This window comes from Equus asinus, chromosome 22 (genome assembly GCF_041296235.1).
Source record: "Equus asinus isolate D_3611 breed Donkey chromosome 22, EquAss-T2T_v2, whole genome shotgun sequence".
Lineage (NCBI taxonomy): Eukaryota > Metazoa > Chordata > Mammalia > Perissodactyla > Equidae > Equus > Equus asinus.
The window spans coordinates 69254864-69272683 of record NC_091811.1 but is presented as its reverse complement, the minus strand read 5'-3'; the positions used below and the strand labels follow the sequence as shown (position 1 = coordinate 69272683).

The following is a 17820-nucleotide window of genomic DNA, read 5'->3' as shown; positions in this document are numbered from 1 at the left end:
AGTATTTTTAATATTTTTAGCCCAAGATCCAAAATAGAATTACTTTATTACATTCCTATGCAGAAATAATGTTGAAAAAATTCAGTTCACTGATAAATGTTTATAAAGAAGGCACACTGTGATGAGTTTAATCTAAAAAGGTTCACTTTATAGGACTCATAGAGTAACTAAGGTACAGAAGTTACTCACGTATCAGTAAAACTCAGCAATCACCAGAATCACCGTATCCCCCCAACACATCGTGTAAGCACCCTTCTCTCTCCCTACCCGTCTAGGCTTCAAAAGAATTTTATTGCCTGGCTGAAGACGAATATACAAATTAGTGAAGAAAATATCTCCTTGCTATATAACATTCTTTAGAAATTAAAATTGGCATTTTAGTTCCAAAATATGTATATACGGTAAAAAGTCTATTTTTTGCAACTGTGACAAGTCATATACTCTACTACCTAAGTTACAGAAACTAAACTTTTGTTCAATTACCCTGTCCTCACCATTGTTCACTGGTGAGCTACGCTGGATTATGAGAATGTAAATTAGACTAACTTCATCAATACACATTGTTTTTCCTACACATTAAAAAAAAGGATCAGTTTAAACCTAGGGAACAAATATTTTAATATGATAATTAAGAAAATCTCAACGACCTTATACATCAGAGATTCAGAAACTAAACGGTCAAATTTTGTCTTCCATTTTTAAAACCTTTTTTGCGGTCTATATATTTTTATTCTTTTTAAAATACATAAAGCTTACAATATAGTGGTATCTCTGTTCCCTAACTTTATTTGACCGTTATATCTTTTACATGTTTACGTTAAATGTACACACAGCACACACGTGCACGCCTCTAATCCGCAGGGCAGGACATGTGTCTGTTTAGACAGTGCCACCTCCTGTCTAGAATGGTGCCAGGCCCCTAGTACATGTGTAATTATGGCTGACGAATAATAAACACATTTTCTTCATTTGTTTTAGGAATAGAACACTTAATTTTTGAAATATTCAAAGATTAGGTATGAGAAGGTCTATGTATATATTTGATTCTAACAGAAAAAAGGGATTTTTAGATTACAGTTTAAAAGGCTAGAAAGACTTCTGGATACTTTTTTTAAACAACATTTAATGTCTTAGTTTTTCTATTAATAAAATTAGGCTACATATTCTCAAAAGGTTACTGTGAAGCAGAATTAAAATACACGCACTGGATTCAGATGACCAAATAAAATTATTACAAAACCATTAATATCGTCACTGATCTAATTACACAGAAAATCATGCACTGAAAGAACGTTTTCTCAAATTCTCAGAAACATCAGTTTTCTTTTAACTAAGATAAATCCTCATTAACTCAAATTTTAGGAAGTAGCAAACTACCTTAAATACAATTATTAGAAATAAATGTCATTATTTTGAAGAAAAGCACACATTACTGATTAAAGGATAAAGATGTACTAATGTGTACCAGTGAAGTTAATGAAAAGAAATACTACATTGGTATCAGGCTATGACATAATAAAAGATCCTAATCATTAAACATTCTCTTCAGTCTACTCAGTGAACATTCTATTCAGTGTAACCTCACAAGGGGAAGTGACGCTGAAGGAGTTCTTAAATGTGTCAAGTCTTTAGTTTGAGGGAGCTGTTGATACTAGGACAGCCGCCATCACCTAAAAATTCTCCGTGGATGAAATTACTTAAAAATTTTACTCTTTAAGACTACACATACTATCTGAATTACCACAAATGTTAAATTAGTGGGATACTGAGTAGTTCTAAATTACACAGGACAGACCACACAGCCTACTGACAAGTCAAGAATATCTAAAAGGGGAGAATAAGCAAATACAGCATCCAAATTTGTATGTACATACATCTCCAACACACGGGAAATTCTTTAAGTAAATGATGGACTGGATCCTAGAACTAAGAGTCATACAATTTTTAGGGGATAAGAAATACTTCTGATTTAAATCATCTAATCGCTTACTTACTATTACAATTCTTCAACTCTCTGAAAATATTAAGTGATTTGCAAAAGAGAAAGAACTTTATCCAAGATATTGTGAATGGAGACCTGACTACGGTCCAGATCAGGTCGATATTTCCCGACAACATCATGGTAACATCAAGCTTTACTTATAACACTGACTCGTACTGCAGGCTTCTTACGACGAGGTGAGGCTATTTAACGCAAACTCTTTACCTGTGAGGAGTAAACCACACCCACTTTACAGATGAGGACTTGGACGTTAACTTGGGACATGGCATTTTAATGGATTTTCTGTAGTCTGATGAAGTCTGTTCATAAATATACTGTGAATGGAACTAAATTTCTTAGTTCCTAATCCAATTTCTGGGAAAACACTGAAAACATTCCTTAACAACAAAAAAACCTTAAAGCCATAGTGAAAAGTTTATTCTGTGAATACAACTTAAAAGTTTTAAGTTCATGAATCTGTATTTTAAGATAACCAAAAGAAGGGAGCTGCATATTAATACTTGATAGGAACCAATTATTTCTGCTCACTTTTACCACTTCGAAAATGATTTTGTTGAAGAACATCAGTGCAAGTGGCCAGCAAATTACCTCAAGAGAGGTTCCCTAGGGAAGAGTTTAATGACGTCTCTCGAATTTTATTTTCCAACTTCACAGCTAAAAATTTTTAAAGGTGAAAGACAAAAGCTCAACCATACAGGAGAGATCAGATAAAATTGGGTAAAACTATTACACAATAATACACACCATCTATTATTTTTATATATATGTATATATAAAGAAATTTATTTTTTTATATAGTCAGTCTTTAAATATATAATATATATAATATAAAGACAGATACATATATTTCTTTAAATGACATTTACCTGACTGAGTTGTTGCTCTTGTGGGAAAGTAAAGGGGTCCTATTAACGTTTAAGTTATTTCTGAATATTTAACTTATGGGGAGAACTTAGTTCTAGAAAACTGACTTTTTCCACTAAGTTGATTTCTTCACATGTATCAAAACTAAAATTTAACTAAAATTATACATCTATCTACTGCAAACATCCATTCCTTTTTGCACATATAAGTTTGGAATAATATACAATGATATTGAATAAAAAGCTTAAACTGAATGGAGAAAACTTAAGTTATTTACTAATAGAACTTCCCCCCCCTCCAAAGATACTTTCTCTCCCCCATAGAATCAACTAACTGAGAGATTCTCAAAGTATGGCTCCAGACAAGGACCAGCATCATCACTGGCTTCACTTGGGAACTTGTTAGAAATGTCGATTCTCAGGTCCTAGCTACAGACTTACTAAATTGGGAATAATGGAGGTATGGCCCAGCAATCATGTTTTAACAAGGCCTCTATGTAATTAGGACGCAAGCTGAAGTTTGAGAACCACTGATCTAACCTAACAACAATCAGGTACAATTTCTCCGTCTTTGGAAGAATAGTAATAAGCTGTGATAACAACAATGATAAAAACAACAACAAACTACCACAACTACTCCCATACATCAAATACCCAGTGTATGCCAAGCCCCGTACTCTAGTGCATAATCTCAGTTAATCTTCATGACAATCTAGCGGCCAGTGTCATTTCGATTTAACATGGAAGGAAGAATAGAAGGGAACTCACACAGGTTGAAATATAAATAGCAGAGACGAGTTAAGTTAAAATTCATGATACAAAGACTATGGCGTTCTATCACACTACACCTTTTAGAGAACAGGTAACATACATAATGTCTCATATACTATTTGTAATTAATGTAATTATTTCTATTTACCTAAAAGGTTAGGTCATGGATCTTCCTTTTGAAATCAAGATATGCATATTAACTAGAACTGTTAAAATAACTCAAATACAGGGTTTGGTATCTGGACTTGTTCTGAGCACTAATGACACTTAGCACTGAGAAACAACCAAAAATAATAATAAAACATTTAACCTCTTGTGTGTGTCTTCTTTTAGTGTTTTTGGCTAGGCTCATCTTTTCCTATTTTTTTCAAGTTTTATATGAAATCTTCCTGTGATGTAAAACTTTTTTGTGATAAATATCTGGTATTTTACACTGTTCTCTTAAAATATTTTACCTTTTTATTAGTTTAGTAAAGCTGCCTCAAAAGAAAAAGAGAATCCAAACAAAAAGTATGTCCAATAAGCTAATCATTAAGCAATATTTTTCTTCTGTTTAAATTTATTTAAAACAAACAAAACTCTTTAGCTTTTAATCCCAATAATCTCATCAATGAAAAAAGCATTCAGAGAAATCTGGGAGTTACGAAGTCACATAACGTGGGTTCTATCCTCTGCTAGGCAGACTGAGTACCTACATAAAGTCTTGAACACAAATGTGAGATGTGCATTGACGCTGATGAGAATACTGCACATGTGACAGCTAGTAAGGTGTTTCTGTAAGGAAAAGTTGCAAACCAAACCAAACAACCAACTCTTCCACAGCCCTCTTCCCCCCAACACTCAGCATACCAGTCATGGGAACAATCATGGTTAATGCTTGCAATTTTCTTTCTTTATATCACTTGCAAATAAAAACTCAGGCATCGTTCCTGCAGTGAGTGTGAGTGTTTTCAAAAGACTGTATCTGTTTATATACTGGTTTTACGAAAATCACATACTTGATTAATTTGAAGTAATAATAATATGAGAATACATGACTGGAATTGCAAGAGGGTATCTTTATTTTACAACTGAGTAAACACAAAAATAGTTCAAATGTTAGCAAGGAACTTGCTTGAGAAAAATTACAAAATCTCTTACCAAGTTCAATCATTTTCCTAAATATAGGTGAAATGAACTGTTTCCAGAAACTTTCCTAGAGTTTAAATCAAGCCAGGGAGATGCAGACAAAAGACTTGGCAATTATCTGGCAGATTACTGGAATGGATGCATTGGTACATACAAACAGATATAAGAGGATATTTCTTTTTAAAATCTAGATTTGCACATTTATACATTTGCACACGGAAAAAAATATACCTTAGCTACTTTCCTCCAGTTAAGACAGTCAAAGAAGTAATATGTTCCCCTCTCATATGTATTGGTTTTCATTGTTGGCTCCATGCCTGGTGCCCTGGTAATCCATACTCGTTCTTCTTTGTGGTATCTCCAATCACGGTTAAAACTTCAATTTTTAAGAGAAAAAGACAATTAATTTTTTCCTGTGGCTCACATCACACATTTTCTACATTTTGTAAAACTTTTCTCAGAAAATAATTACACATAAAATACATAAATATGGATGCTTCTTTATCCTGACTTTTATTGTTAAATACAGCCCTAGGGAAACAAATATAGGAAAATAATTTATTTGCCCAAAAACCACACTCTTTAATTATTATACACATCTTTATTTAACTGAAGAAACTTTTTATGCAAATAAAACAAGATCTTAGAAGCTCTATGAGCAAGGTGATAAAAACTTAGGCAGACCAAATAAAGATACACTGTTCCAGAAACTTCACTCCTTTCTTATTCTTCTTAACATTCAATAGAAATTGAGATATCTATTAAAACAAACAAAAACCCAAACTATCTGTATTATTTTGTAAGGAACTAAATACAAAGTCTGTTTGAATTAACTACTTAAATTCACCTAATTTTGTGACTATGTTGAAAATAGAATATCCACTTTGAAAATTCTTAATGAATGTACTACTTTCATTTTTTATTCAAATCTCATTGATCCTAAATTCTCAAGAACCAAAAAGATATCCATTAGAATTCATGCAAGAATCAATGAGGATTTATACCACTTGTAAACTGGGGAAGTAACATCCAAAGGAGGTACATGTACCACAAAACATACCTTGGGCAGAACACACCTCCATGTAAACAAACACCTTCCTACCAATACCATGAGGTAATTTTCAGACATAAATAAGATATGAGACAGAACTGCCAGTGATGGATGGATGAAAGACTGAATGAATTTATTTACTTATGAATAAATTAAAAGAAACAGGTAACAATTGCTATCTTACAAAAAATGAGGGGAAAACATGGGAAAAAACAAATTCTCAATTGAGAAATAAAAAACAATTTATTATCAACACAGTGAATTTTACATTTTTAAGTATCTGATTCAAGGCCATTTGCAGAAATGTTATGAGAAATATAAAATACTCAAAATGGTTAAAAATGTCATAAATCTTAGTAACAATTCACTTTATAATAAACATGATCAGTAGAATAGTCTGTTGGTAACAAAACATGTTACCAACTGGACATATGAGAAACGACACAAAATTTTTATTTTGAGAGCATCGGGTAAAAAAACAGAAATGCTCAGGAAAAAAACACATCAACAGACCAACTTCTTAACACTAATTTATTTAAGTTGGCCTATAGGCTTCTGATAACAAATGTGGACTTTATTTTATCAACATTTCAAAACACACAACAAATATGCACAGTGCCTTGCCCATATAATACTCCATAGATGTTTATTAAATGATGAAATTCACTGTTACTAGCATATGTGGTTCCACAAGGAGTATAATGAGCCACAGTTGTGAACCATATCTTATACTTCATATATTTATAAAAGTTAGATTCACCAAATTCATGAGTCAATTCTGTCTTCTTACAAATTAAGGGTTATCAAGTTTGAAATCCTTCTTTTATGTATATAGTGATTATAAAGCCATGGTAATAAAAAGTTTCAAGCTAAATTAACTTTATTGTACTAAATGTAAAAATGAACAACTTAAATTTCTTGATGGAGAAGTATTTCCAATTTAAAAACAAAAGGCAAAAACTAAAGCCATCATCATTTTAAAAAAGAGGCTTTCAGAATAAACAAGAGCCACTATAACACAAAAGTGTTTAAAAATACTTTGAACATACAGCTCTACTGCAGCTAAAAGTTGTAATACGTCTCCTCCATTCATGTAATAGAGATAGAAGAGAAGGTCTTCTCCGTATCGGGCAAGTTTTATTGCAGCCAGCTGGAAAAGAGAAATAAATTATTCTGAAATGTAAAACAAGTTTGAAAATCCTAACATATAACTGCTACCACTAAAGTAAAAACAGAGACAAACAGAAACTTTTCTTCGTGGGAGGTAACTGTTATTATATGACTACACAGGTAGTTATAATTCTACAGGGGGCTTTCAACATTTCAATGACTAGAGTCATTTATTAATTATTTCTGGTACATCTATTTTCATGTACTAAGAGGGAAAAAAGCTAAATAAAAACATCTGAGACAGACCAAATGCTGACTGTCTTCCTCAAGGGACTCCCTGGTGCCTAAGGTGGTGATAACAGCGGAACACCACACTCAGAGACACAACTCACACTCAAGTCCTAGCGCCATCACTTATTAATGTCGCCGTATCCACGTTACTTAACGTTGCGGAACCTCAGTTATACAAGGTGCAGTCACGCCTACAAAGGCTACTAAGAATGTAAGGGAAATTAAGTAAGCAACTGCATGGGAACACACCTTGTAGAGTGCCTGATACACGGAAGACCTGTGAGAAATGTTAACTGAATCTGTATCCGACAGTGATTCACAACTCAGCTGGTTACGTATTTTTAGCAAACCACAGGCGGTATGTACAAAAATCATAAAAGAATAGCTCTTTATTTTGTTTTGATGACTAAAAGACGCACATCCCTCAGCAAAACAGAAACATACCTGACCACCAAACTATAAAACCTGAGTGAGTTCAACAGTCTCAAATGACCACATTAAGATAAACTTTTATTAAAAGCACAACAAAATGAAGACACCTTTATCTCATTACCTAATAATGTATCTAAATGTTTAATTAACTGTTACACATTCTCTTAATGTATTTTTTCTCTCCATTCCTATTATCACCATTCAGGCTGCAGTCCCCCAAATGCAACAAATTCCCCTAAATTAGTGTCTCTTCAATTGGCATGGGGCAAGGCTCTGGAACCCTTAGGTAACTGGAGCAAGAGAGCACTACAGTGGAGGCGGCAGCAAATCACACAACCCACAAGTAGAAAACTAGCCTTCCCCATCTCAGACTTCGTCTCTCTCCTGCTCAAGGATGGAAACACACACTGAGAAACGAATCTCTTCAGCTGCCTGTCCTCAGCATCAACATCCATTTGACTACGCACTGCACGGTGCAGACGCAGAACACGGTCATTTATATGTACTTATGTTTTACATATTCAAATACATACATATGACATAAATATATAATTCTTAATAAATTATATCCTTTCATAAGGCCAAAATCTAGATACCATTTCTAACAGAATGAACTCTCAGTTTTTTCCCCTAAAGCGTTTATCATTTTATTTCTTGGATTAAAAAAAAGGTTGAAGCTGCAATCTGTTAATAGTTACTTTATAACTAGAATTGTAGGTAATTAAAGAATGGAAAAAAAATACAAGAAAAAAAGCCAAAGGTCATATATAGTTTTTAAATACAAATGTATTGTTCCATTAAAGACACTGTACCTGTAATATGTATAAAGAAAAACCTTTCTGATTGATAAATAAAATAAAATAAAATGAGAATAACAGCTGGAAATTCACCAAATTTTCCAAGTTAGTTATTCCCATCAACTGTGGTTACAGTTGTACCCTGTTGTTAATGGCTGTAAGAAATATTTTACTGGCCTTAACATTGTTTTGTTTTTAAAATATTTTTAAAATATAACCCAGGACTTCATCAAAACATTAAGATTACAAACAAAAATAAATAAACAAAATTGTTATATATAACTGAATGGACATACAAAAGCATACCCCTGAGGCCATTGCTAATTATTTCAGAAACATTATGCTGCCTGAACTGAAAACAGCACCTGACAAACAGATAAATTCATGCTGGCTGAGTAGAATAATAAACTACACTCACCTTATCCCTAATGTGAATGTTCGTTAAGTACTCAGATGGAACATGGAAGTCTAGACAATAAAATGAAAAAAGCCTTATTAACTGATTCTCAGTTACAAATACCTTTTTAAAAGGTCTGAACACAAGTAGATTCTCCTACCTATGTCTTGAGGTCGACAAGGTGAAGACGCCCAGGGTGATGCAAATTTAGGGTAGAGATTTCTGAATAAGGGGGAAAAAAAACACTCTGAAGCCCAAAGTAGAAGAAGACTTCTAATTTTATTTCAGGAAATCAGGAGAAACAATGACTTCAAATGTAAAATGAGCAACTTTACTTCCAGTTTCCTTTCTTGGGTTTACTATGACTTACATAGTGGGAAACTGAAACGAGGCTAAATATACACATACACACACAGACACACACAGACACACACAGACACTCTCTCTCAGAATGCTTTAAATTCCTTAATACCAAATCCCCGAGTAAAATTATTTTCCTGTCTACATGGGCAGAAAAAAAATCAGTAATAATTAAAAGCAAAAGTTCCAGGGGCCGGCCCTGTGGCTGAGTGGTTAAGTTCACGCATTCCGCTTCGGCAGCCCAGGGTTTCGCTGGTTTGAATCCTGGGCGCAGACATGGCACTGCTCGTCAAGCCATGCTGAGGCAGCATCCCACATGCCACAACTAGAAGGACCCACAACTAAACAATACACAACCATGTACCGGGGGACTTTGCGAGAAAAAGGAAAAAATAAAATCATTTAAAAAAAAAAAAAAAGCAAAAGTTCCAGTGGGCTGGCCTGGCGGCACAGTGGTTAAGTTCATGTACTACACTTCGGCAGCCTGGGGTTCACAGGTTTGGATCCCAGGTGTGGATCTACAGACCACTTATCAAGCCATGCTCTGGCAGCGTCCCACATACAAAATAGAGGAAGGCTGGCACAGATGTTAGCTCAGGGACAATCTTCCTCAAGCAAAAAGAGGAACAAGACTGGCAACAGATGTTAGCTCAGGGCCAATCTTCTTTACCCCCCCCCAAAAAAAAAATGAAAAGCAAAAGTTCCAATTCACCAAATATTTACTGAGTACCTATTATTACATGCTTGGCACTGTTCTATTGTTCTAGGTGCCTGGGACCCATCAGCGACAGAGCCAAGATCACTGACAACACGAAATTTACTTTCTGGTTGAGGATAGTGGGTTGGAGGGAGGCAAACAAAAACAATTTGCATAATAAACAAATAATATTCCATGCTGGTGGAGGGGGGGGAGGGGGGATTAGTTATATAATTAAACAGGGTAGTCAGGTTAGGTCTCCTGGAGAAGGATGTTGAGGGAGACAGCCGCAGTAGTTACGTGGCAGAAGACCACTCTAGTCACTAGAGGGAACTGCTAGATCAGTGGAGGCAGGAGGATGACCGACGCATCTGAGGTGCAGCCACAGGGCCAGCGAGGCCGGAGCAGAGTTGAACAAAGGGGGAAGCTGTTGAGGTAGGGGTAGGGGAGAGACACAGATCATGCCTGGAGAGACTGCAGGCCTGTAAAGATTTGGGATTGTTAATCATAATGAAACTGCAAACCGTTACTGGGTATTGAGCAGAGGATTAACTCATTCAAAGAGGACTGTCCTAGCCACTAAACGAAGAAGAGATGGTGAAGGGCACAGGAGCACCAGGGACACCTGGTGACTGGCTAAGGAAGTGATCCAGGCACAGAGGACAGCGATTCAAACTCAGGTGTACAGTTGAAAGTGGTTAGAAGCAACACACCAATGATTCCACCATGTCAAATGCTGCCGGGAGGTCAGGGAGGAGAAGTTCCTAAAAGTGACCTCCAAACGCCCTAACACAGAGGTCATTTGATGACCTTGATGACAGCTGTTTCAGTGCAGTAGTCAGGGCAAAATCCTAACTGAAACGGGTTTAACAGAGAATGAGAGAAGATAAGCAGAAGATACAAAGATGGCTCTTGTTTTTTTCTTTTTAAGATTGCTCACAGCATTTCAAATAAACATAGAATTCAACAGGAATTTTTTTTTTAATTTTTTTTAAAGATTGGCACCTGGGCTAACAACTGCTGCCAATCTTTTTTTTTTTTTTTTTCTGCTTTATCTCCCCAAACCCGCCGTGTATACAGTTGTATATCTTAGTTGCATGTCCTTCTAGTTGTGGGATGTGGGACGCCGCCTCAACATGGCCTGACGAGCGGTGCCACGTCCGCACCCAGGATCCAAACCCTGGGCTGCTGCAGCGGAGCACGTGAACTTAACCACTCGGCCACGGAGCCGGCCCCCAAAGATGGCTCTTTTCAAGAGTTTTGCTTCAAAGAAGAACAAAGAAATGGGAGCAGTAAGTCATAGAAGCAGCTGGATCAAGAGAAGATATTTGTTAACATGGAAGAAGTACACAGCATATTTATATGCTGGTGGAAATGATCCAACGAACTGCAAAACACTGTTAGAGCCATGTCCTTGAGTTTTCAAGAGAGGTTTTAAGTAGAAAGCACAGATCAACTGTGGCAAGACGGCAGAAGACAACAATAAGGAAGGTGCAGATCGTCACAGGCAGTTAGGTTTGGTGGCAGGACTATGCTGCCTTTCTGTTCTGATTCCACCTTTCTTAGTAAAATAGAAATAAAAAGCAAGGTCATCTGATGGACAGGGGAAAAGGAATTAGGGACCTGAAGAGGCAAGTATAAAACAGTTGCATAGGGGAACAAAAGAGTGAATGGACGAGCCTTGCCAGCTATGTTTATGGGGTAGAATTAAGGGCCCACTTTTGAGGTTCCTGGCCCTGAATCTGAAGTGAGACCAAGCAATGAGATCGTGTGTTTTCTCCAGTCATGCTCAGTAGCACAGGTCCAAAATGGAATAGACAGAGATACAACCAGGGCTGTGGTTTCTGCCCTGCTAGTCTGACAAAGTGAGAGAGGGGCAACGTAGTCAAGGGAACATATAAAGGAGCATCCATGACTCACCACAGAATTTAACTGGATGAGAAGGAAGTGAGGGGACGAGAGACAGGGATGGTGAGGAACAGTGAAAGGTAGAAGAATCAATGGATTGAAGCTCCCAGTGGAGTCAAATGATTACAGAAGCCAGTACCAGAGAGGAGAGAGAGAAAACAGAAAATGGCATGGGAGCACACACCTAAAACTACAGAGAAACTGAAGTCACCAGTAATGGCAAGCCAGGTGAAGGGATGACTAAGGAAGTCAGTAGGTGAGGTATGGGGGATGGTAAGATTTTAGGAGGAGAGAAATTCAAGGAACTAGGGTTTCAGGATTTTGGAAGGATCATATATGTGTATTTGAAACTGCCAAATCATGAGAGAAATAATACTGTAAAATGACAGTGATCCAGGAGCTATTATGAAAGGAAATGACTCAAAGAGTCAGCAAGTAACAGCAACGATGAGTGGCAACAGGTGATACAATTTGACGACACGAAATTAAACAGTGGGAGTCTGCAGGGACATATTATATACAAATGTGGAAGAAAAGAAAAAAACTTACTCAGGAGAGTTCAGATTGAGGCCTAATGTTGTTAAGTCACTTCCTAACGCAAGATGTACCATTCCCGGGTCTGTCTCTGCTGCCCTGATAAACGTTAAGAGGCCAATCATCCCAAACTGGTCCGTCACCATTCCCTGAGGAATATTAGTAACCCGACCTGGAGAAGAACAGAGTTATTTTTACCCTTGAGGAAAAAGCAAAGAAAAGAATTCTATTATATGTTCGACATATTTTATAGAGTCCCACCATCAGGTAACACCTGGATCCCTTTTTTCTGCTGGTTATTATTTTGTGTTGTTGAACTTTTATCTCCAGGGAATTTGGGTCCATCTGTACTTGAAGTTGTCTTGCCAGATGTATTCAAATTCTAACATAAAAAAAATTAAATGTGACATTAAAATTTAAGTGTAAAAATTTCAAGTTCACATATTAGTAACATTTCTACTATTATATTTAAACTGGCAGTAATTCACTTGTTTTTCAACTTCTACATGAAATTTTTTGCTTCCACAACTGTCCCATGGTATACAAATAAACCCCGTATTGTACACATTTGAATACTTAAAGGACAACAAACATACAGAAAATATCCTTATTTATCTCAGCTCTTCAGTCACAGAACAAAGACACTCCCTGTCTCTCTGTCTCAGGACTTGCTGCTTTGGGACACACCTGAAGTTACAGTCCTCAATACGTGCATTTAGAAGAGAGATTATATATAGTATATTACATAAAATATCACCCATAAAGACCTCCAGTTAAGTTAGAATATATGAACTTTTAAAATTTGCATTTAATTCTTACCCAGTAATCTTCTTTATCAATTATTTTAACAATATACAAACTCCCATCACACACACAAAAAAGCTATTTTCAGTGAAATGTGGAAGAAATAAATACATTCGTTAAGTCAGAAAGAGGAAGCTGAGTTGGCTGAATCAACACAGGAATAAAAATGTGTATAAAGATTCTTCAAGGAGAAAACTTACTCAAGAAAAACACAGCTCCTTAGAAGGCTATAATATCAAACTTCATGGGATCCAGCTGAGAGGGACTACAATAAAAGTCTAAATTAACTCTGAGAAGTTCAACAGAAATTTGCAAACCTACATGAAATAGGAAAACAACAGGCTATCTTCTAAGTTATAAAGGTTTTCCACATTCTTCAGAAGTTAAGATTATTACAGATTCAAGATACACAATTTTGTAATAGTAATTAGTAAGTCCTTAATATAGTCTATAAAACCATTAACATAAGAGAAATCTGAAGGGAAAGAACTACGTCACTCACATACATAATTCTCAAATTACTTACTGATTTACTGTCATCATTACTTGATGTTGGATCTTTATAGCTGGAACCAGGTAATGCTGGAAAATCTTCGTTGTGTATTGAGAAGTCCTGGGATTGCTCATTTGCTGGTTTTGTTACCATTCCAACTATGTAATGAAAATAAGCCAGAGAATTACAATTGATATTTATGATATTGTTACAAACTATAAAAAGTTAACTTTCCTCATGATAACAGACCAAAAGGATTTTTGTATTACGCTATGAAAGCATATTTCAAAAAGTATTCAGCATAACAATGAACTAAATTTTTATATACTGATTAATAACTCAATATATAAAATAATACAAGGGAAGTAAGTGGTAATTCTAATCTAAGGACATACAGAGATGCTTAAAAATATAATTTGATGTTGGTAATAATTACTAAAATTTTTGGTTTTAAAGTTTGCTTTATTTAAATATTTGACTAGCTATTACAAACACCAGTTAACTGTCGAATATAAAGGAACAAAAATAAATTTTAAAAGAACATGACAGTACGCTACTTGAAAGTGACTTACAGAGTGAGTAAATTGCAATCAATTATAAAACAACTCCATATTATTTCAGATTTTCTTGAACGCCATGTCATAGATGTAAAACATGCAAGAACTGGGAAGTAATCCTCCCACTATACTTGGCATTAGTCAGGCCCCCATTGGAGAACAAGTATCCAGTTCAGGGCTCCACAATTCAAGAACGATACGGAGAAACTAGAGATGGTCCAAGGAGAGCAACAGGAATGATTAAAGGGATGAAAGCATGGACCCATGAGGAAAGGTGAGAGCAGCAGAGTCTGAACTGACACCCAAGCAGCCAGGCGCTCCACTTCCAGGGCAGATCACTGTTTGTTATTTCTGGAAGACTGATTTGGAAAGTTTAGAATAGGAACAATACTTTTTCCCTTCTTCACATATTACTATTCGTATTCATATTTTAAAAGGCACAGAAGTCCTGCTTGGTTGAAAACAGGAAAGACAGCGATGTTAGAAAGCAATGAACTGATCCCTCTGAGTTCACTGTTTCTGCCACTGGTCTCCGTCAGATTCTCGCAAAGGAAGCTACTGCGCGCAGAGGATGAAAACAACACGGCTGCCCTGCAGTTCCGTCCTTCTGACGTCCAAACTGTTGTTATATGTGTTTCACATCCCCTCTGCTTTTCATTTAGCCTCCATTACAGCCAAATCTCTTATTCATTAGAGACAGTGAAAAAGGGTATTAATGATGACCAAGAGTCTACATAAACTATACATGAACGAGGAGCAGCAGTTCTCAACAGAAGGCATTTTTTTTTCCCATAGGACATTTGTCAATGTCTGGAGGCATCTATGATTGTTACAATGGGGGTAGAGGGAGTGGTGTTACCAGCAATGAGTAGGGAGAAGCCAGGGATGTGGCTTAACATTCTATAATGCACAGGACGGTCCTTCCTTTATAAGGAATTATCTGACCCCAATGTCAGTAGTGTCGAGGCTGAGAAACTGGCTTAGAAAAAATCTTCAGTGTATATGGTCAGTCATTATTAGTAACTAGGAATGAGGAATGGGTCCTTTAAAAAATGTGCAATGAATTAAGAAAAACCAAACCACAAAATAATCATTAAGGTGTATATTAAGGCAGAGATGCCAGAAGAAAATAACTTCTGAATACCAATGAGGATTTCCTTTTGGGGATTCTGTACAAACTGCTATCGTGGTATTCTGGGAGGAAAAAACACTTTGCATATATCAATGCTGACAAAACTGGACTACTCCAATTGGAAAACGTATCTGTGTGTACACACACGCAGATGTGTACGTATATGTATATACTTGTTTGCAATGCAAAGTCTCCACTGGCCATCATTAAAAAGCTGAATTACCGTAAGGAGCTCTTCCAGCCAAGGGGTTTATTAATGGAGTTGGGTTACCACTTCCTTCCCTTCTGTTTCGGTCTGCTAATGCTGGAAAATCTGAGAGGTCCAATCCTGTCACATTTTCGCTTCCATCTAAATAATGAGAAAAAGCACTAGTTATTCATTCCACAAACCTTTTTAACAGATTATTAAAGACCAACCATAATGTAACTTGATGTGACAGTGTCTTCTTCTTAAATAATGCAAAGCACTGTACTAGGTCTGTGCAGGTGCACAATAAATACTTGTGACTGATTTCATGTGGAAAGAACTTCATGAACAATTCAGCAAAGCAGTATGTAACTAGCATAATAAAACCTCCAAATCCTAGAGACTTAAAGCAGAGAATAAGGACTAGGTAGTACATTATCTCCCTGTGGAAGATGGTACTCTAAAGTTATAGCCTGCTAGCCAGCAAGAGGCAGACTGCTGTGATACAACTGCTCTTTTCATTATATCCAAAAGCAGAGGTTGCATGTGGAATGCTCAGAGCTCAAGTGTAACACGGGTGCAATAATAACAGTGCCTCCTGCAAATGGCCAGAAACATATCTGAGACACAGGAGGTGGGAGCAGAAGCCCTGAGGCCCTCTGTCCTGTGGCCTATTGGTCCCATACACAAACATGAAGGCATGCATGTGTGTGCAGTTGGGGGTATAGACAGGGTGGAGTTGGTAGGGTCTAAGTAGGGTTCCCCTGTTTGGTGAGTGCTTGGCAAGTGTGGGGATATGATGCAAAGCCCAGAAGTTTACATTACCTATCACACAGTAGGCGCTCAATAAATATATATCAAACGAATAAAATTTACTTTTGCTCATTTTATATTTAAATACAAGCTTGCTTTCTTTTAAAAGTTAAAATTTAACCCAACTTTTCTACTTTGCCTATTTGAATGATCCCTTTGATTTCTTCTCAACTTTTATTACTCTATTATGCTTACAATCTTGTAATCTCAATTTTTGAAGAATTTAATTTTCTACCTTAGCTTTAGCCTGCACTATGGCTTTTCTGCAATCTTTGTTTCATCCAGTGTTTTATAATCATTTTCAATTTACTTGGCCCTTTTTTCCAGTTAGTTTTAACTTTTCTCCATGTTTCATAATTAGAAGAATCTCAGAAAGAAACTATTGTCTCAAGATTACTTTGTTAATTGAAGAACAATACACTTTATTAACACCGCAAGTCAGGTGACAATTCAAAATTATAAAGGGTAAAAGAAAATCATCGATATCCATTGTTTAAATAATTGCAGCTTATTTGAATTTTAAAGATACTACTATATGAACAAGACAACAGAAATTGATTTATTTAATAGTGTTTCAATTTACAAAGTAATTTCTCAAATTATGATTACAAATTAACTATAAACTTTGAATATATATTAACTTTTAAAACACATCTTTAAATCCTTTAAGATGGAATTTAAAATTGTTATATGTTATTAGAGAATAATTTTAACCTAAAAATAGTTAATAAACTCCCAAATTTACATTTTTAGGGAAACATTTGGAAACAATTTTCCTAGTGTAAAATATACTTAATTAAAATTGGATTTTAAAAATAATTCTAAAATTTATAAAAGTGTATAAAACCATAATTCAGAATATAAGATGGCATTGTCAGACAAACTGTTACTTTATGGTCCATAAAGGAGGAAAAAACAACTTTCCCATAAACCATGATTATGCAGCCTGCTTTCAAAGATATTAAAATATGAAAAAATATTTTAAGAAACAATGGAATATGGTACTTCATGTTATTTTAACACCTTAAACACGAAACTATAATTTTCAAAGGCTAAAATTTGGAATTTAAAGTCTCATTTGATGAATCTATGTTGTTAGAGAGACATTTAAAAATTAAAAGCCCATAGCCACACAGGACATTTCATTACTAAATCTTCTCTCGTGCTGCCACAGACGCTGTTTCACTATCACGCTCACTTTCCACTTCCTCTCAATGATTGTATTCACCTTTGCTCCCATGACCATAACAAGATCCTCATCTCCTCTCGGGAAACGGTCTGGAGGCGAGGGTGGGACCCGAAGCTGAACAGCAACAAAGCCTCCTGCTCACTTCGGTGTGAAGCAGTTGACAAAAGAAAGAAACCAACAGACTGCAGGGACTGTCGACTGTCCAATCAGAATTGGTCTTCCATGTAATTAAATTTTGAATGTTTACATAAAATTGAATAAAAATTCATTTAAGGGTTAAATGTCAAAATGAGTATCATAAGAA

General features: G+C 35.8%; 1 protein-coding gene across 9 annotated transcripts in view; it reads right to left on the bottom strand.

Moving 5' to 3' along the window:
- Positions 1 to 17820, bottom strand: part of CNOT2 (CCR4-NOT transcription complex subunit 2) — a 111736-nt gene that overhangs the window by 2484 nt on the left and 91432 nt on the right. For all 9 annotated transcript variants that reach the window (XM_044756366.2, XM_044756369.2, XM_044756367.2 and 6 more), the window contains 8 exons: positions 15551 to 15676; positions 13672 to 13796; positions 12603 to 12723; positions 12357 to 12513; positions 9003 to 9064; positions 8864 to 8913; positions 6865 to 6965; positions 4996 to 5140 (listed from right to left, as the gene is read on the bottom strand). In XM_044756366.2, the coding sequence (XP_044612301.1) occupies positions 4996 to 5140; positions 6865 to 6965; positions 8864 to 8913; positions 9003 to 9064; positions 12357 to 12513; positions 12603 to 12723; positions 13672 to 13796; positions 15551 to 15676 (887 nt within the window). The remainder of the gene's footprint in view (positions 1 to 4995; positions 5141 to 6864; positions 6966 to 8863; positions 8914 to 9002; positions 9065 to 12356; positions 12514 to 12602; positions 12724 to 13671; positions 13797 to 15550; positions 15677 to 17820) is intronic.